Source organism: Ipomoea nil, unplaced genomic scaffold (assembly GCF_001879475.1).
Source record: "Ipomoea nil cultivar Tokyo-kokei standard unplaced genomic scaffold, Asagao_1.1 scaffold2827, whole genome shotgun sequence".
In the NCBI taxonomy this organism is placed as follows: domain Eukaryota; kingdom Viridiplantae; phylum Streptophyta; class Magnoliopsida; order Solanales; family Convolvulaceae; genus Ipomoea; species Ipomoea nil.
The window spans coordinates 697,696-719,504 of NW_017619255.1; the positions used below are offsets into that span (position 1 = coordinate 697,696).

The 21,809-nt window shown below is 32.8% G+C and overlaps 1 protein-coding gene, 2 long non-coding RNA genes and 1 pseudogene across 3 annotated transcripts; all 4 read left to right on the forward strand.

Annotated features, from left to right (window-relative positions):
- Positions 1-3,261: 3,261 nt before the first annotated feature.
- Positions 3,262-3,779, forward strand: LOC109159372. The gene is made up of 2 exons (XR_002050548.1): positions 3,262-3,350; positions 3,521-3,779. It is a non-coding gene; the product is annotated as an uncharacterized LOC109159372 (long non-coding RNA).
- A 10,510-nt stretch (positions 3,780-14,289) lies between these two features.
- Positions 14,290-15,538, forward strand: LOC109159393 (annotated as a pseudogene).
- A 2,621-nt stretch (positions 15,539-18,159) lies between these two features.
- LOC109159394 (topless-related protein 1-like) lies at positions 18,160-19,139 on the forward strand. The gene is made up of 4 exons (XM_019307507.1): positions 18,160-18,169; positions 18,258-18,460; positions 18,719-18,855; positions 19,057-19,139. The coding sequence occupies exons 1-4, from the start codon at positions 18,160-18,162 to the stop codon at positions 19,064-19,066; spliced, it is 360 nt and encodes a 119-aa protein (XP_019163052.1). The 3' UTR covers positions 19,067-19,139.
- Positions 19,139-19,837, forward strand: LOC109159441. Its single transcript, XR_002050565.1, has 3 exons — positions 19,139-19,191; positions 19,521-19,631; positions 19,801-19,837. It is a non-coding gene; the product is annotated as an uncharacterized LOC109159441 (long non-coding RNA).
- Positions 19,838-21,809: the final 1,972 nt, after the last annotated feature.

The window sequence follows — 21,809 nt, forward strand, 5'->3', positions numbered from 1 at the left end:
AGATTTGGTGCAATTGAAAGTTGAAATGCAAAATTGAGAATGACCAATAGTCGAAGGACCATTTTTGGAAAAAACTCTTTTGTCATGTGCAAAGTTTAGGAGTCAAGAATTCAATTGATTATGAAACAGATGGATAATAATTAAATAATAAATAAGTTTAGGAAAATAGATATATTTGTGTTAATTAGAAATAAAGGCTTTCCTAATAAAATACAAGTCCTTTAATATATATATATATATATATATATATATATATATATATATATATATATAAGTCCTTAATTTGACACATATAAATTTAGGACCAAAAATAGAATTAACTCTTATTATTCTCACTTGTTTAAAATTGACAAATTCTTATTTAACTATTAAAATTTGCCTAATATTGTAAAATAATGTAATACATTTCCTAATATAATATATTGTTTCTTATTACTAGGAAAACAAATGATGAAAGATATATCATGGTAGGGAGCTGGAGAAACAGAAGCCTTACTCTGATCTTTTCAATAGCAAATCGATTGTTTGAGTTAATCTTGTTTATATCTCAGGCCACTAAAGGCCGTAGCAAATATCCACACCCCACAGATCCAAGAGATTAAAAAATGACTAATAATAGTAGTAGTAGTGAAGAAGAAAGTATTTCTTCAATAAACTTCTGTGAGCATACATGAACGTATTCATCTGTTCACAGCATTCTTACAATTCCTATTGAAGACATTTTAAGTCTAAGGATTGTCAGCAAAGGCCAAGGAGAAGATTTTAGGAACGCTATGCTGTGAGGTGGTTACAATTTCATATCCATAATTTTTATACTATAAATTCATAATTTTTATACTGGTGATTCATAAAATTTATACTTTAGATTCATAATTTCTAAACTGTAAATTTTAACAGAATGAGAGGGAGGGAATTTCACCCAGTAATTCCGTCTTTACACATCACTAATCATCAACGTGAGTACCTTATGGAATTACAACCTTTATTATATAAATCATTGTTAGGAAATAATTATTTCTAACAGTCTCCCACTGATTCATATGAGCATGACACCTTAATTATATGAATCAACGTTAGGAATAAATTATTTCTAACAATCTCCCACTTGATTCATATATGCGTGACTTTACAATTTTCAATCCTTAATTTGAGCTCACTTAATATGAAAATGTAAAATTCACCACCTTATCGAACTTTATTAATCGAATCATGGCGGTTACAGGCCTGACATAGCGTCCCGCTCCCTTCCATGTATCACAGTTAATAAAAATTCGAACCGTAATAATAAGGTAAAATCCGAATCTACCTTATTCCTTATGTCTTAAACAAGACCATTGTTATCACTTCTGAATTATGCATAAATAAGTGATCAACATCAACCATAACAAAATCAAAACCTGAATAGATATCTAAGAGTATCATCAACCTGATGTGCTATCAAACATAAATCCATACATGTATGGCAGAGTTAACCGTTATACAAGGACTTTACCAGTATGCACATCCTTCCAACATGGCCAATGAAGGTCGTGGGCGCCAATCCCTTAGTCAACGGATCCGTGATCATAAGATCGGTGCCAATATGCACTATTGATACTCTTTTGATTTTGTACCTTCTCCTTAACAGACAGAAATTTCAAATCCATGTGCTTGGCACCACTAGTATATCTGTCGTTCTTTGAGAAGAACATAGCTGCTGTATTATCATAATGAATCCTCAATGGTTTGGCTATAGTGTCAACAATGCCCAAACCATAAATGAAATTACGCAGCCATGATTATTGAATTGTAGCCTCAAAGCATGCTACAAATTCTGCCTTTATAGTGGAAGTAGCAATGACAGGCTCCTTCACACTCATCCAAGATATTGCTCCATGAGCTTGTGGAAAAATATATTCGAATGTGGATTTTCGGGTATCCAAACCTGCATATTTGACCCTTCTGTCAAATTAAATTTCACTATGTCAGTCAATACAGGTCTGGTCTTACATTTGTGCATGGCCCAACAACCAATATCAGAGCTTTCATGTATCATCCATCATCCATTAAGTGTCATTTTCTTCAAGTAAAAAAATATATATAACAGTTGAAATTTACATGTTCATACATATATACCTCTATGTGCATGGCCTTTCCTATTTTCCAGAACTCAATGCAACAAGATACCTAACTTGCAAGTATCATCCATGAAGTTTCATTGTCAAGTAAATAAAGGAAGACAAATAAAGTTCACAATAACTGATTTTGCAGATAACCCGGCCTTCCATGGACTTGTTTTTGTTCCAAAATTGAATATCTGAAAAGTTAATAGTTATTCAAAATCATAATTTATCCTGCAAACTTGCATTTATTATCTGCTCTGCATAAGAGATGCTATTTCTTACCATTATTGAATGCCAAGAAGCCAAACACAGAATGTAGTAGTACGTGATACAACCATGGTACTCACAAGAAGCTAGGTATGGGTTTCCTTCCAAAAAGACCCTCTACAAAAAATAAAAAGGTTGGAGACATACATGCAATTTGAAAGCAAGCTAAGAGTCAAAAAACAAGAGTAATGCAAAACAGCGAATTGCATTTTAATGCCAAAACCAATATGCAATTACAAATACGTAAACCCTAACCTTCAAGCATGCTTCCATAAGTACAATGGATCTGAAAAGACTGATCTATCTGTAGGAATAGCTGCCACTTTGTCATGCTTATGGGGCTAAGTGAAGTACAGTACCTCTCTGTTATTTTAGAAGAGTAAAGTGCAGTATGAATATAAGTTCCTTGACTTATATCACAAGTTCGTGTGAAGATATTGATAAGAACATTTACGGGTGAATGACTGAAATATGTAGTCAACATCCCCTATTTTCATAAATGTGTGCTGATTTTTTTTTTTTTTTGACATAAATGTGTAAAACTAACTTGGGACTTGCGTTTTAGGAGCTGTCCCGGGGACTTTTTTTTTGGTAATTTTCAAAAACGCAAGATGGACTTGCGTTTTCTGTATTGAATACGTAAACCCATTTCCAAAATGCGTTTTACTTATACTTAATTATCACATACTTATCACATACTCTAAAACGTATTTGGGAGATGCGTTAAACCTATTATACGTTTAACGCATCTGCCATTTGCGTTTTACCACCGACCGGAATGGTTTATTACCGGCGTTTCTGTCGTCGATCGTATTCCCTAAAACGCAAAACGCAATTGCCACAAGCGTTTTGTCAAACAGTCCCTTTTCTTGACGAAACATTTGTCAGTAACCTGAGCTGTTTCTTGCCTGCAGTTGGTCGATGACCTACGAGGACTTGCTGTCAACCAACAAGCCTTTCGCTGAGCGAATTTCTTTACCTGTAAGCAATCAAGAAAACATTAACCTGTCAGCATAGATCTTAAACCATGTTTTCTTGCTACTGCAATCTCTTATATAAATCCACGCGTTTTAGCCATTGTGATTGCATTCTGATACTAATTCCCACTGCAAAAAAAAACTAAAAAACGAATTGGTTTCTGCATTACACAGGAGATGGTCAACTTTTTGGTTGATGTTTGGTACGATGAGGGGCTTTTCGACTAAAAGATGTTCAGAAGAGCTGTTGTGAGCAGGCAGTCTATAGTCATTCAGGATAACATGGCAGATATTGCTGTTTGACAGTAACATAGGCATCTGTCAAATTTAACCCAGTCAAATTTAGATTACATAAATTTTTATTATCAAATTCTTCTGTTTACTGATCATCTTACAAGCCTTAATGTATGGTTTCTAGCTGCGGACTATGGCACAATGCCCTGATATAATTTAAGCTTTATTGTTTTATTTTCCAGTTGTGGTAGAATTGATATAATCAGATTTGGTTCCTAAAGTGCATGTTTGGTAAATGGCTGTTAGTTGATAGTTGTTAGTTGTTTGGGTTAGAGTGTATAACTAGTTGATAACTGATTGTATAAAATGTTTAGTAAATTAGTTGTTTGGTATAATTTCTTTTCTAAAAAAAGTTAATTGAAAAAGTTGTTTTGAGCAGTTTTTTGAATTTTAAGATTTTGTAATTACAAATAATTGATTAAACTTTTTTCAAAAAAAAGAAAAAAATTGATTAAACCTAACACTTATATTGATTTTTATTTAAGTCAAACAGTTAATAATGGTCAAATAAGCCAAAATTGATCGATAAACTAACTATTTTACTAAACAGGGCCAAAATCTTAAATGATTAAAATGTCAGCCGGTCAAACAGTTGATTTGGTAATTATATGGTTCTAAGTTTGACTTTGAGTGAGTCTTCTTAGTTTGAGCCTATCAGTTATGATTTATGAGCAATTTAAATTGTTTACTTTTTTGTGATATTTTGTTGACTAGGGTCACAAGACGAGTTTACTTAATGATAATTTATGAAAATGTTAATTATACTTTTTAAAAGAATTTGAGTATTTATACAAATGTATTTTCAGTTCAAAAGTGGTAAGTCACATTTTTACCTTTTTTTTCTTTTAATCTGCACATTTCGTCAAACAGTCCACTCAGGCACTCAATATCTTCTCCCATACCACCGTTTGTCGATGGCGCCGAGACAGTCAACGTTCCTCCTTTTATTTAAGGCCGTCATTTTTGGAAGCCGTTATCTCTCCGTACTTGCGGAATCAAGTAATGAACGGACGTTACGGACTCCACGTCTATAATACTTAAAACGCAAATGCCAGTTGCGTTTTTCAGCATACCGTATGTCAACTTAAAACGCATTTCAATGCGTTTTACGTATTCAATACAAAAAAAGCAAGTCCATCTTGCGTTTTTGAAAATTATGAAAAAAGAAAAAGTCACCGGGACAGCTCCTAAAACGCAAGTCCCAAGTTAGTTTTACACATTTATGTCAAAAAAAAAAATCAGCACACATCTATGGAAATAGGGGGTGTTGACTACACATTTCAGTCATTCCCAGTACGAGATTTGCTCCGTCTTTGGGCAATGGATGCCCAGTGACCAGTGTATAAATAGACAGCCTCTTCTGTTATCTGCTGAGAGGCCATATGCGTTGACGGCATAAAGCAAAAAAAAAAAAAAAAAAAAAAATGAAGAACGTAACCTAAATTACAGAACGTTATGCTATGGAATTGTGTTCACCATCCACATGGTGAACACGGGGTAGATCCATAATTTCTATACTGTAGATTCATAATTTTCATACTGTAGATTCATGATTTTTTCGTACTGTAGATTCATAATTTTTTCATACTATACTCTAGATTCATAATTTATATACTGTAGATTCATAATTTCTATACTGTAGATTCATAATTTCTATACTGTAGATTCATAATATCTGTACTGCGAAGACGAAATAATGCGATTGCGAAGAGAGAAATGCCTATAGCAACAAATGAAAAACAAAATAATGAATCTACAGTATAGAAATTATGGATCTACCCATTTATTCACCATGCGGCATGCGCATGGTGAACACGTTTCCACAACATAATTTGTGCAAATTACAATGTAGTGATAGTATACACACAAATGACACAATTAAGATCATTGAACGGTAGAAAGTGAACTGAAAATTAAGAATGCAAGTCACAATGCGATAATGTGATTAACAATAAACACAGATCAAACAAGATAATATAGGAAATAGATAAATCTAATCACAATGAGTATCTTACTTTATTTCTTAGGCACAGTATTGATAACACAAATGAATTTGTTTGCCAAAATATAAATGGATGATAGCAAACATAAAACAATAAATAAATAAATAAATAAATGAAATTAAATCATGAATGTTCACACACACACACAAATATATATATATATATATATATATATATATATATATATATATATATATATATATATAGGGGTAGTTGGATCAACTTACATGGATTTTTGGAGAGTAGCAACAACCTCTTTTGCAGGCTTAAAGTATAACTTTTGATTTTTTTTCTCATTCTTGTCTATTCACAAATGGTAAAGGATGGGCAAAATAAAGAACTGAACATAAAACCATCATCATCATCATACAATTGATTAGTTCTTTTGAATTCATAAATATGCAAGTTTCTATAGGTAATACCCACTATCTTAGAAATAAAAATATACATATGTTTATTAAATGAGGTCAACAAGTTAAAGCTCATTAAAATTTGATACGGGATAAATTACTAAGTTACCCTTTGTTATCCTTAAGGGGGCGTTTGGTTCAGGTTATATAACTTAACCAAGGGAATGTGACATTCCAAAGCTCACATTCCGGTGTTTGGTTCATATTATCTAAGGGAATCTAACATTCCAAAGGAATGTCACATTCAATTCCCTCCACATAGGATTTTGAAGGGAATGTGATTCTCTTCAAAATCTTAGGTAATGTAAGATAACCTTGGTTATGTTAGTTTATTACACATTCCCTCCACATAGGATTTTGAAGGGAATGTGATTCCCTTCAAAATCTTAGGTAATGTAAGATAACCTTGGTTATGTTAGTTTATTTTATATATATATATATATATATATATATATATATATATATATATATATATATATATATATATATATATATTTGTAATTATATATTTTTTTATTTTTATTATGTTATGTTAGCATATAAAATAATTTTGTTTCTCAAGTTCATGATTTTAGTTAATATTTTAAAATCATGTAATTATATATGATACCGTTATCTTATTTATTTATTTAAATTTTTAAATTTATTAAAATATATGAAAATATGTTAAGGATATTATAGTGTGTATAAAAGATAACCCTAAACCAAACATGATTATATTACATACGCCAATTTTAACCAAACACAATAATCTAACATTCCCAGTAATCTAACATTCCCAGCAATCTAACATTCCCTAAGGTAATCTGACATTCCATGAACCAAACGACCCCTAAAGGTTAAGGAATCATTTCTCGTTTGGTTCGCGGAAAATATTTTAAGGGAAGTGGAATTGAAATTTCATGGAAAAACAATTACTAGGAAGATGAATTTCATTGTTTGGTTGGTGGAAAAAGAATTATTGGGAATATTACTTCTATTGTTTGGTTAGATTTGGAGTTGTAAGGAATAACGAGTATAAAGACCTATATGCCCCTACAAATTAATAAAAGTAATATAATTTAATAAAGTAAACAAGGATAAAATAGGCATTCCATCTCACTTTTTCTTCCCATCTTCCATGGAAAACAAAATCCTTGGTCCAACCAAAGATTTTGTTTTCCTCAAATTTAAGGAATTCGTTTTCCAATGGAAAATGAATTCCATGAACCAAACACAAGAAAACAACATTTTCCTCCAGAAAATGTTTTCTTTGGAAAACATTTTCCATGAACCAAACATCATCCCCTTAGTCTTGGATAAAAATCCCATTTGAAAGAAGATAAGGAGAGTTGACTAGAGAGATAAGGGAAAGAAAAACCTTGAAGCTTTGATCTCACCCCTCTTCAAGCTTAGTTCTCAAGTTATTGGAATATCCTAGGTGAGTTTGACCTCCATTTTTCACTCTTTTTTGAGTTGGGTTTATCATTGGAGCCCTAAGATTGATGTTTGAAAATATTAGGGATTTTGACTAGAAGTATTTCGGTGAGCTAAATAGCTAAGATTTTGATATTTTAGGTAAGTGGTTAACTCTTCTCTCTTTATTTTGTAAAACCCATAATCTATTATGGAATCTCTATTACCTTGAGTACCCATTTTAGGGTTAGTATGAGTTAAATATACTTCGGGCTTTTTGATATAATATGACTAAAGCTATTTATGATTGTTAAAGTGTGTATTCACTCTTATTCGTGTTATATGGAGTAATATTAATTATTAAATATATGTTTGAAGAATTGCCATGATATGTTTTTGTGCTATTAAACTTGATTAAAGGTATCTTTAGACATGTCTACGTTTGGATTTCATGAATAAGTGAACATGACTATTGTTTGATTATAATTGTATGTATAGGATTTTATACTAAGGTGTTTTGCTCTAAAAGATGATTTATTTGACAATTATTAGTTTATAATTTCATATTTGTATTGCCAAGTTATGAATTGTACGGATTTCATATTACCTTTGGATATGTACTTTGTTATGTGATTTTTAAGGAAATGATTTTTGCTACAATGAGCTATTTGATTATAAGAGTTATTTTGAATGTTTGGCCAAACTCTTGAGACAACCTAAATTTTGTTGTTTGTTATGTTCGGCTTGAAATGTTCCTAAATGCTCATTCTGAATCGTCGAACTTGACTCATTCCGAATCGTCGAGTCTTTACTTTTGAATTATTTGTTGGAACGTTCCATCCAGCTCATTCTGAATCATCGAGTCTTTTTGGACCATTATACCGATAATGACATGTGCTACACGATATAATGGTGGTTGTAGGTTGCCAATGAGTCATGGGTTAAAGAATGATTTGAGCTTTTGATAGTATTGTTTTATGAAATAATGTTGATGCCCATGTAGCTAAAGTTTTCTATTTTGAGAACTTGTGTAAAGTATGAAAGGATTATATTATGACTTCAGTATAGCTTGAAGATCGTGATTTGTATTTATTTATTACTCTAAAGCTTATGGTATTCTATTAAGGTTACTTGATACGGGGTTGAGAAGAGCATCACTTACTGGGCATTAGCTGAGTAAGTTATGGCGTTTTTTTTTTCTTTCTTTCTTCTTATGTGTTGTTGACTGGAAACTTCTATTTACAGTGGTTTAATTTTACTATTGCAGTGCTTTCAAGGAGAATTCGCATCTCGATGAGAAGTCAAGATTGGAACTTGAGAGGAGACTGAACTTGAAAAGCGAGCAGGTTAAATTCTGGCTCCATAAGAGGAGAACCCAAATGAATTTCTTATGTATAGTATAATATACTGAATTTGTGTGTTTTTACTGAATCATATACACAGGCACGAGAATGTGATTCTGAAACAGGAAAATGATAAGCTACGTATAGAGAAAATTTGCAATGAAAGAAGCTATGAGCACCCCAATTTGCAACCAGTGCTGTGGACAGGCGAATACTAGGCGAAGTTCATGTCGATGTCATAATAGGAGAAGGAACAGCTTTGCTATAGCTTGAATAATCGGTTGACATGATCCGAGAAGGCACACAACCGCCAAAGCTGTTCCTTCCCACTGCCATTTTCAACCCATAATTCGCCATTGCACTAGAGAAAGAAGAAACGGCTTTCCTAGAAACTTATTTGCAAGCACATGGATCCTATTCAGCTCATCCTTCAGAGAGGAAGAAGATGAAATATACAGTACTTGAAAAGACGCTTTTACCCCTCAAATTAACATTCATTCAACCTTCATCTGACGGAAGGACTAATATTGGAAAGAATTCGAAAGTCAAGTGTCTAAATTGTCCAAATTAAAAGTCGGGAACCAATTATAGAAAATCAACATAGTCGGAGGACCATTGCTGGAATTAACTCGGAAACAATATATTCTATTATAGGAATTGTATTACACAATTTTACCATATTAAAATAGGAATTTTAATGTAGAATTGTAATATGAATAGGATAGTAGGAAACAATATATTCAATTGTATTACACTACTAGTTCTTTTACGCGCTTTGCGTGGATGGAATAATGCCCAATGATTATTTTTAAATAAGTATTTCAAAGTATATCAATACAATATTATATCGGAGATGTTCATATATAGATAAATAAATATTGAATTTGTTTATTTAAATCGGTAATTTAAAGTATATAAATACAATATAATATATGAGAGATTGATTATATTGTCACTAAAATAAATATTTGCAACTTTGTAATAACAAAAATTGTAACTTTGTCTAAAACGATATTTGCAACTTTGTCTAAAAACGATAGTCTAAATAAATACTACTTTTGGTTTAAATTTCTCTAATTCTTCTCAATTCTCTTTTGGGTAGCATTTTCATTGTCTTCATCATCAATACATGTCCTTTTTTTTAAGTGTGTCATGTGCAATTGGATTACTGGTGGTAGCATAGATGGATTCATTGTGCAATGAGATTATGATGTAGGAAGCTTTAGATTTGCATTGTTGTGTATATGATGAGATCTTAGTTGTGTTATTAACTCTTTATCTTACAAGCACATATTGATATTTGGTAGTATTTGTTTTTCCCCTACATGTTTCATGCATTGTGAGATGTGAGTCGTAGGTTATCATGTGAAAGTATTGAACAAAATATTAATATTTATTATATTTGTATAAAATACTTGGTAAATAAATATATATAACATATTTTGTATTATAACTTTGATATTTAATTACAAGATAATGTAAAAAGAAGAGAATGGACAATGTAGTAAATATAATAAATTAATAAATCTGAAGGTAATGAATCTTTGAATGGTAGAAAATAAAGATAATATAACTAATGAAATTATATATCTTTTTAAATTTTTTATAATGAATAATTTTTTAAAATAAAGGCATTATAGACATCTAATTCTAAATTAATTAAATGTTTATGTATTATTTTTTGTTGTAGCTACTAATTTATTTAATTTAATAAGAGTAATAAAGTGGCATACATACTTTTCATCAACAATAATGAAACCATTGATTTTTTTTTTAATTTACATTTGTTGTTGAGACATTGTTTTGAGAGTTTGTCAATGACAATTGTTACAATTCCTGTAAATAGAGGATGGTGATAAATAATTCAAAATATATAGTTACACTGGATATTGTTATAATGATATAGTAAAAAGTAACTTACAAATTTCTTTAGAAGTTTTCATGCATTGATAAAATTCTGATGTGTAAACTTGTTCAATTAGAGCCAATGGGATGTCAACATTGTCACTTCTTTGGAAAATGGTCTTACTATTTTAGATTCCAGGTGTAATTGTATTTATGATCAACAACTTTGTAGTTAGATCAAGCAGGTCTGACAATGATGTAAGAACAATGTTGTCCGATAAAAAAATAATAGTATAATATTTATAAAGTAATGTACAATTGTACTATTATAAAAAATACATACAAAAAATATTAATACCATAACGACCTAAATCATACCAATAATGCAAAAGTATAATTGAAATATTAAGTTTTGTTCTGATCTAAATAATCAAAATAATATTAATTAAACGAAAAAAAAAAAAAACTTAACCTAAATTTGTTTTTTTTTTTAATGCATAAAAATCAAATGATTTTTAAAGTTATTGATTTATAATCTTTGATGCTTAACTTTGAATATTATGTATTTAGTCGGACTAATTATTTGACCAAAGTTTATGTTATATATATATATATATATATATATATATATATATATATATATATATATATATATATATATATATATATATATATATATTAATACATTTTAAAATATTCGTAATATATGTTTAGCAATTATACCAACTGTAATTGGAATGAGGTTCAAACCTGAGACCTTTCTTATATAAGTTAATGAGTAAGTTAAAAATAATAAATAGTTAACGGAATAGTCATACTATAAATTACAATCAACAAAATTTGGCACACTGACCATTACTTCTGCCAGCACAACTAAAAAGGCAATGACATATATAACAGTATAACACTGAAATATAACTGTCCAGGAATTACACAAGAGAAAATCATAGTGAAAAGAAAACTATGACGCAAATAGTTGGCAACGCAAATAGTCAATAGTCAACCACACAGAACTTTTCAATTAAAAATGTTACCAGCAAGAGCATCTTCTATTTAATCAATATTTGCATTTTTCCATGTATTGATGATCTTTGAATTCCAGTGCTGATATACATTGCACAACTTCGTCTCTGTCCTGCGAAATTGAAAGAATAGATTAGCTGTGATCACATTATATTTACAAATAATTAGCTTTTTTTTTTAGAATTACAAATAATTAGTTATTCTTCAATTTTCTATGTTGCATGTTAACTATTGACTACAAAAACCTAATTTGCACCGTTATGTGAAAACCTTAATCAAAAGGAGACATCATTCCATGAAATAATCTACAATCCTACACTAAATCGTAAATAGGTGTGCAAATACATATTAAATTTAGGATAAAAAGGTAGGAAATTAGATAAGTAATAGGTTACTTAGCTTGAGCGTCCGAAGAGCCAAATGTCAACATTAACATCATCGTCAAAGCTTTAAACGAGGTAAACTGACTTGGACTTTCAAATCTGTTGTTTTAAAGCACACGAAAAGAACAGTTGACGTCAATTGATACTTGCCACTGAGGATTGTAGACAACAGCTCGTGTTTAGAACGGCGATCTGGTGTACAAAACCCCCGATTTCATCTACCGGTGTAGAGCACTGCGATTCGCTCTAGAAAAGAGATTAGGCTATCACACTGCGATTCGCTCAGGCTAGAGAAAAAGTGAGAACTCTAGAGACCTTAAGAACGGGCGTTTAGCAACAGATAAAGTGAGAAATCTGTGTAAAAAAACTAGATTTCAGGTAGCAGTTCATCAAAACGGAAATTAGACACTTTGACATAAGGGTAGAACACTAAGATTCCGACAGTTCTAGAGAGAGTGTGACAACGGCAGAGAGAAGACGAAGGGTCGGGGCTGCGTAGAAGTGATTGCTGTAGACTGATTTTAGTATTTCTTTTTGGGCTGGGTTTGGGCCGTAGTTGTTTGAGTTTTGAATTGGGCCACTTTTCTTTTATATTTTTAATGGTATTTTTGGGCCAGCAGAATTGAATTCTATACATTTATATATATGGTTATTATTGATTAATTATTATATAATTATTATTATATGATTTTATTATATAGTTCATAATATAAGATTATGAAGTACAGTATTATTAAACAATTATTAATTGTGCTATAAGGTGTACATTATATTAATGTCATATTCTTCTAACATTGTATACTTAAATAAACATCTTATGTTCATAATCAATGCAGAAAATTTGGAGAATTCTTCATTCATGAATGACATGAATACGGTTGAGGGTATGACGTATATGAGTTGTGATTCGGTCTGTAAATATGATTCAACTGGAGACATGCTATCTGATTGGCTTATCATGTTTTGGAAGCTCAAATAATGTGCGGAACGAACATAGAAACAAAAGTTTTAATTCATCGAATGTCGTTAACACCTTCTGATTCAAGATTGTCTTTCAAGTTCCAAATACAGCAACTCCCTTGATGTTATCATATGCCATATATGACAATAAATAAAAGTCAAGGGCAAACATTATATTTCACACGTGGGGTTGTTTTTGAGAAAGCCGGTCTTTAATCATGGTCAAGAGTTAGTAATCATCGGGGGTTAAAAATTTTGATATGTGGAGATAATGTACCATCTGTAAGTACGACTAAAAATGTCGTATACAAAGAAATTTTCAACAATGTGTAATACAATTGTAATTTTATTCGTTTTTCATTAAGTAATTCATATACTATTATAGTCTTTATTTTATCATTGTTGTTAATTTTACTACTATATCATATGTCCGTGCATCGCACGAGTGCAAATACTAGTCTTATATAGAGGAGCTCAAGCTCAAGATCTCATCTACTAAAATTTTCGATGTGGGATCATAATCACAGGCCACATCATTTACAAACGCCTTTTTTGTTTAATAAAAACAATTTAATAAAATTATTATTTTAATAAAATTTCAATATTGTGTAAATTTTCAGAAAATTTTAATTTTAATATTAGGTAATTATATGTTCGTGAATTGTACTTTAATATATTAGTATTTTTAAAAAAATTCAATAGTGTAAATTTTCAGAAAATTTCAATTTTGATATTAGGTAATTATATGTTCGTGAATTGTAAGTACTTTAATATATTCTATTAGGACTATTTTACAATATTAGAATAGGAATTTGAACGTTGAATTATAGTACGAATAGGAAAATAAGAAACAATATATTCGATTAGGAATAGTTAAATAAGAATGTGCCAAATTTAAACAAGTGAAAATAATAAGAGTTAATTTTATTTTTTTGTCCTAAATTTATAGTTAGGTGTCAAATTAAGGACTTATATTTTATTATTTAAAAAAAAAAAGACTTGTATTTTATTAGGAAAAGTTTTATTTCTAATTAACAAAAATAAATCTACTTTCCTAAATTTATTCATTATTTAATTATTATCTATCTAGGTTCATAATCAATTGAATTCTTGACTTGTACTCCAAGTCTCCAACTAGGCTATTAATTTCATTCCTATTCCCAATATAATTATATCTCCCAATTTCCATAGAATTACACCATTCCTTTTTTTATAAAAAGATCATTGAAAAGAACCCAACCCGAACCTCTGTTCTTTAGGGCGCTAGCAAGCTAGGTTTCTGCAAAGATGGATTCGGAATTATCAGTAGAACCTCAATCTTTGAAGAAACAGAGCTTCAAATCTCTGAAGCGCGTTCCTCTCGATATATTCTCTCCTCTCCACGAAAGCAAGAAGATTCGAATAAGTCATAAGCTAAATATTGAGTATGGAGCTATAGCAAGCAAAGCAGCAGCTCACCCTCATTCTAATTCAAAGCCTTCTGCTCATCCTTCAAATGCCCTTGCTCTTCCAGCTCCACAAAATGGGTTCTCATCAGAAAGCAGGAATCTTTCTACTGCTGCAAGTAAATGGAAGAATTACAGGGTGATTAGTGGGCATTTGGGTTGGGTGCGGTCTGTTGCAGTGGACCACGGTAATTCATGGTTTTGTACAGGCTCAGCTGATCGGACTATCAAGATTTGGGAATTAGCAACTGGAACGCTAAAGCTCACTCTTACTGGTCATATGGAACAAATAAGAGGCCTTGCTGTTAGCAATACCCATCCCCACATGTTCTCAGCAGGTGATGATAAACAAGTAAAATGCTGGGATCTAGAACAAAATCAGGTGATTCGGTCTTATCATGGACATTTAAGTGGCGTCTATTGCTTAGCTCTTCAACCTACCATTAATGTCCTGCTCACTGGGGGTCGTGATTCTGTCTGTAGGGTCTGGGACATCAGAACCAAGATGCAAATACATGCTTTGTCTGGGCATGACAACACCGTCTGCTCTGTTTTAACAAGCCAAATGAATCCTCATCAGGTCATAACTGGTTCCCATGATTCAACCATAAAATTATGGGACCTTAGATATGGTAAGACTATGACAACACTTACACATCACAAGAAATCTGTGAGGGCCATGGCTTTGCATCCAAAGGGGGATAATGCTTTTGTGTCTGCCTCCGCTGATAGCATAAAAAAATTCAACCTCCCCAGAGGAGAATTCTTGCACAACATGATTTCTCACCAGAAAACAATCATCAATGCAATGGCAGTTAATGACGAGGGTGTTATGGCTACAGGAGGTGATAATGGAAGCTTGTGGTTCTGGGATTGGAGGAGTGGCCACAATTTCCAGCAAGCACAAACTATTGTTCAACCTGGGTCACTGGAAAGCGAAGCTTGCATCTATGCACTCGCCTATGATGTAACTGGTACAAGGCTTATTACTTGCGAGGCTGACAAGACTATAAAGATGTGGAGAAGAGGATGACAATGTTACCCCAGAAACTCACCCTCTTCATCATCATTTTAATAAGCAACATTACTAGTAATATATATTTTATTTGAATAATTTTGTTACTATAAATTTTAGTGTTCAATATTGTTATGAATTTCTTATGAAATAGTTTTTGTTGTTGTTGTTGATGCTTATTAATAATATATATAGAAATTTTTATCATTAATTTGTTTCTTGTTAACGTTGTTTATCATTAAATTAATTTGTTTCTTTTTAATTTGATTTTTATTTTTAAACTCCATAATCTCTATAATTAAGTTACTTCTTTCAAATTCAAATTGAAATAATAATACAAATGTTTCTTATTATCTTATAATAATTAACTTTATAATATTTAGTTCGTGCATCGCACGATATAATGCTAGTTTTTATAAATAATTAAACATTGAAATGCAAGTGTTTGCTGCATTAAATGAAGAGCTATACAGAGAGATGGCATTGCTTTTAACCCTTGATGACTTTATGTTCAGATAAGCATGAGGTATTTGTAAGCATTTTTAGGGTTTGATCAGTATGTTGATAGTAGGGACGAGGGATTAATATTTTTTTAAGGTTTGATCGAAATCGCGTTTGTTTGATGTGAAGAAATCTATGTAAGCAGAGATCATTCGTCGCTATCCTCGTATGGGGATTCTATGTCTGCTAGAAAATGTTTGGTGAATTAACTGAAAACCATTATTGAAGCGAATCCCCAGGCTCATGCTAGCAGTGTAAATGATCTTGCGTTCTCTAAGCCGTATAACCAACTTCTTGTCATAACGATGACAAGTTAATTCAGGTAAATTTACCTGAATTAACTTTTTTGGGTGTCTGTAGATATCAACTAATAAGGTTAAAGTTTGAAATAAAGATGCGAGAAGCAGCATATACTTGCCTATTCTTTATTCGAGGTTTGGGATGCTGTAACCGGTGCTAGACGATGTACTTTTGAAGGACATCAAGGTGCTGTCTACTCCCTGTGCCTGTCACAACCCTAAGGGTTGAAGTAGCAAAACAATGGAAATAGCAGAAGAAGAGATGAAGAAATAGAGAAGCTTGGAAAAGAGGAATTAGGGTTCTGAAAATTTCAGCCAAAAACAACATAAAAAAAAACATAATTTTAAAGCTAAGCTAACAAACTCCGGATTCTCCGCTTAGAACATTCCCAGCTCAGATGGCTTGATACGGCGTCGTCTGAGGTGATCCTTCAACCTCCAACTTCACGCGTCGTCGTTTTGATCCTTTTTTCAACCACCTTCCACTAACCGTCTCATACGGTGTCGTTTGGTTTAATGATAACTGCCACTTAACCGCCCATATTCAAACGACGACGTTCTAGTCCCCGACTTCCAACACTTTGAGAGCTTTTCTCTCCTGATTCTGGCCCTCTTGTGTTCAGATCTTCTCCTCCAACTCTCAAGGACATGACAGTGCCCTCGTGAGAAGGAAAAGATTCATGTAAGTTACCTGATTTCATAATTTCACAGCTCGCGATTTTTATGTTATGTTTTCGGGGACAAGACTTTAATGGAACAAAAAAAAGTGTTTTAGTTTAAAAACACCGTTTGGCCGCCGGAGACCAACTTTAAAAAAAAAATAAAAAAATTGGTCGCCTTCTCCTTCTCCTTCGCCGGCGACCAGTTTGGTCACCGGCTTCTCCGACGAAGGAGACTGGTCGCCTTCTCTGGCGAAGGAGAATGCGAACAGTTTGGTCGCCGGAGACCATCGGAGATCAAATGCTAAAATTCTACCGTCGGTGACCACTGCAATGACCCTCCAACTGCTCGGTACAGTGACCGTCAACAAGGTATGACCGGAAACTTTCATCCGGGATCTAATCACCATTGCTTTACTTTGGTTTTGATGTTAAAATTGCCCCGCCATTGCTTCATCTGAACGAACACTGATCTAGATCTATCACATTCTATTTAAAGCTCTAGTCTTTTTCTTTTTCTTTTTTAATATTTTTTTCATTTCTGAGATCCCTTTTGCAAAATTGTAATTCAGCAGTCCGTCTTTTAGTTCTCTGGATCAGAATTTGTTTGCTATATATGACGGTAGATTATTCAGATCAGTGACGCCCCATTTTTGTAAGCAATAATCTGACTATTTGCCAGTTATTGTGCTTACAATGATCTGTAGAACTTGGTAAAAGTGGATTGCTGGCTATAATCAGTGACTAGTGAGAAAGTTTTGATTTTTGTCTTTTGATAAGATGTGATATGTCAGCATGGTATCTCACTTAATTCTTGTAGCTGTCTGTATATCTTCACTTGCAATAGTAGATTTTTTTAGTGAAATAATGTTAAATGATTGCTGTATATCCCAGTTTGGCCGCCTTCTCCAGCAAAGTCCTACTTGCGTGTCTGTTTGACCGCGAAAAAAAAATAAAAACATCTGACAACAAACGCATTTGCCAAAGGATCTTTTCCTATTTGTGTCCAGTTTTTAAAAGTGTCCTATTTTTGTCAACACTTTCTGTTTTTGTTCCATTACAGTCTTTGTCCCTATGTTTTCGGGATATGTCATGTGATCCTTCTAACCGTTGTGCCACAGTTTCTATTTTCAACATCGAATAATGGAGAAATAAAAGCTTGGTTGTTTGATAACATGGGGCCGAGGGTTCAATATGATGCTCCTGGCCATTCGTGTATGAGATGGTTTACAGCGCTGATGGGAAAAGGTGATTGGTAAAATTATTGAACTGTTTTGTGTTGTGTTGTTTCCTTTACTTTATTATGTGAAGCTAAACTGAGCTTAAAAGCTTGTAGGCTCTTTTCGTGTGGAGTGGAATGAAACTGAAGGCTATATTACAAGGGTTTACAGTGGCCTTTCCAAATGCTTTTCGGGCATTTTGCAATTCGATATAAGCAGCAATGGATTACTGGCTGCTGGAGATGACCATTTAATCAAAGTTTGGAATGCTGATAATGATCAAATCTTGACAGTGATCGATGCTGGTGGAGACTTAACCGTATGTATTCAATTCTGGCTCTGATATCACTTGTTAGATCAAGCGCTTACCACTACACCAAAAGTTATACCGGAGTAGCTTGTAGCGAATGCGCATCTTTATTTTCTTATCACGCCACATTTTCGAGAGACAAGATGTTAGACTTGGCCCTTTAAGTCTCCTACCCAACAATCCCCTGGCCACCTGGTGCTGGACTTGGCCCTTCACCGGCCTCTGTCCAACGCTTCTAATTTGTTGACCTTTTATGTTCATTTCCAGGGAAGCCCCTGCATTCGCTTCAACAAGAAAGGCAGTATGTTGGCCATTTCTGCAGATCACAACAAGATCAAGATCTTGGTAAATGAGTATCTAACTCTATGGATGTGTCTAGATATCTATCAGAATCTACTCAAAAGGTACTCATAATCCACTTCTTCTAATTCTTTCACTTGTTTCATCTGGGGGACATGGAATTCTTTTCTTCTATTTTGACTTTTCATTGTCTAAAATCGTTAATGAATTTCTTAAATTAGTTCTCTCCTCACTTCAGGTTTTATTTAACCTTGAAATACACTGTAGTATGGTACAAACTACGTATCTCACTATCGAAATGGCAGGCCAAGCTGAATGAATCACCACATGAAAAGATTACGGATATCCCGGTAGTTGTGGAGCGTGGAGTTCATGTTGAACCTACCAAAGTTTCACAATGCAAGTCCTTGAGACTTCCTTCTGAAGTTAAAACAGATAGGGTGTGATCCTTTCATATTTTATTACATTGAAGAGTGCCTGTTAGATAAAAGCTTATTTAATCTGATTGTTGAGATTATGTATTATACCACACTATTTTGCTTATTAACTTTGTTAGAATAAGCTTACCACTATGCCAAAAGCTATAGCCAGTAGCGAAGGCGTACCCTTATTCCCTTAAACTGCCACATTTTCGAGAGGCAGGGTGCTAGACTTAGCCCTTCAGGCCTCCGCCCAACAATCCCCCTAGTCACCTGGTGCTGGACTTGGCCCTTCACCGGCCTTGACCCAACCAACTTGAAAAGGACTACAAGATTGCACTTGATTTCAGATATGGAGGTTGATGTACACAAGCTCGGGGAATGCCATTATGGCACTGGCAGCAGATGGTGTTCACCTAGTTTGGAAATGGTCAAAGAATGATATTAATCTGGGTGGGCAGGTAATCAATTCGATTTGCATAATAAACTAGTTTCTTGGTACTTCATCAATCTTTTTGTTTTGGCTATGCAGATAATGGAATTGTTTGGTTTTTTTTTTTTTTTTCCTTTTACATGATGTTTATCTTCAATCAAGTTACTGTTAAATGAGCAAGATCTCTATTACTGCAGGCAACCACGAAATGCGTACCTCAAAAACAACCCCGGAGTGGCCCCTAGCAGTAAGTCTGATATGGTTTCCCCTTGCTTAGCTCTGTCCAAGAATGATTCTTATGCCATCTCGGCATCTGGATGAATGGTTTCTTTGTTCAATGTGATTGCGTTTAAGGTGTTCTTTTAATTTCTACTCTATCTGCATAATTTTCTGGGGATCGTAGTATATAAAAGATGTTATTATATATAATTCTAGTCATATACTGCAGAAAATGAAGAGTTAAATGCCTCCTGCACCTGATAACAACATAATTGGTGTTGGATTGGAAGATTCGACTATCATCATCTACAATGTGCGCTTGGACGAGTGTATGAGAATTATTGGGTAAGGAGCATATGTTGTGTATGTAATAAGGCACAAAGTATTTGCATGAACAAAAGGCATGTGAAGATGAGAGGGTAAGGAGCATATATAGCACAAAGCACAATCAAAATAAGGAAAACAAAGGGGATTCATCAGTCAGCATTAGTACAATTCAGTAATTCAGTCTCCAAGAACATTACATTTGAAGGCTCAATGTCCAAAACGTAGCCGCGAAAAACTTTAGCAAGATAAGGCACCATGTTGTGCTCGGCCTCATCAACATGAAGCTCCATCGGTTCAAACTTCCCAGTAGCTTTCAACTCCTCAATGCGTTTATAATAACTTTTGAAGAAATGGTTTCTTTGACATGGACAATACAAAGTAGAGGATTGAATGAGGGGCACTTGAATTTGATTTTCTCATAAAAAACATGATTATGATGTTGATTCACAAATGTATTTAAAAACACATGAAAAAATAAACTTTTTTCTGTTTTTTTCAGTGTCATTAAGTGGATTCACCATTGCATTTTAGTTTTATGTCCTGAACTATGTTTCAAATCAAAATTTTTTAAATATATTTTGAACAATTCAGTTTCACTCTAAGTATATAGGATTACTCGTAAATTAATGTCCAAAATTATGCCAAGACCTTGTGGTCTAATGGCACCCCGGTTGGACTCTCATATGGGAGGTGCCTTAGTAGAGGCATTATTGGCTCTTTGTGCTTCAATAGGTTGAGAAAAATAGTTAGAAACAGATTCTACATTGTATTAGAGTCAGTAGCATTCAAAAATAATGTCCAAAATTATTAAACTATAAAATCTTGGCATATTGTGCCATGAGCACATGCCAATCTTGCAAGGTGGTCACGGTTCCATATCCATAATTTTTATACTGTAAATTCATAAAATTTATACTCTAGATTCCAATCGTTGAATTCTGTTTTTCACAAATCAGAGAACTATATGTTCATAATTTGATAACTATACAGTTTAGAAATTATGAATTTACAGTACAGAAATTATGAATCTGTAGTATATAAATTGTGAATCTACTGTATAGAAATTATGAATCTAAAGTATAAATTTTATGAATCACCAGTATAAAAATTATGAATTTATAGTATAAAAATTATGGATATGAAATCGTAATCACCTCACAGCATAGCGTTCCTAAAATCTTCTCCTTGGCCTTTGCTGACAATCCTTAGACTTAAAATGTCTTCAATAGGAATTGTAAGAATGCTGTGAACAGATGAATACGTTCATGTATGCTCACAGAAGTTTATTGAAGAAATACTTTCTTCTTCACTACTACTACTATTATTAGTCATTTTTTAATCTCTTGGATCTGTGGGGTGTGGATATTTGCTACGGCCTTTAGTGGCCTGAGATATAAACAAGATTAACTCAAACAATCGATTTGCTATTGAAAAGATCAGAGTAAGGCTTCTGTTTCTCCAGCTCCCTACCATGATATATCTTTCATCATTTGTTTTCCTAGTAATAAGAAACAATATATTCTATTAGGAAATGTATTACATTATTTTACAATATTAGACAAATTTTAATAGTTAAATAAGAATTTGTCAAATTTAAACAAGTGAGAATAATAAGAGTTAATTCTATTTTATATATATATATATATATATATATATATAT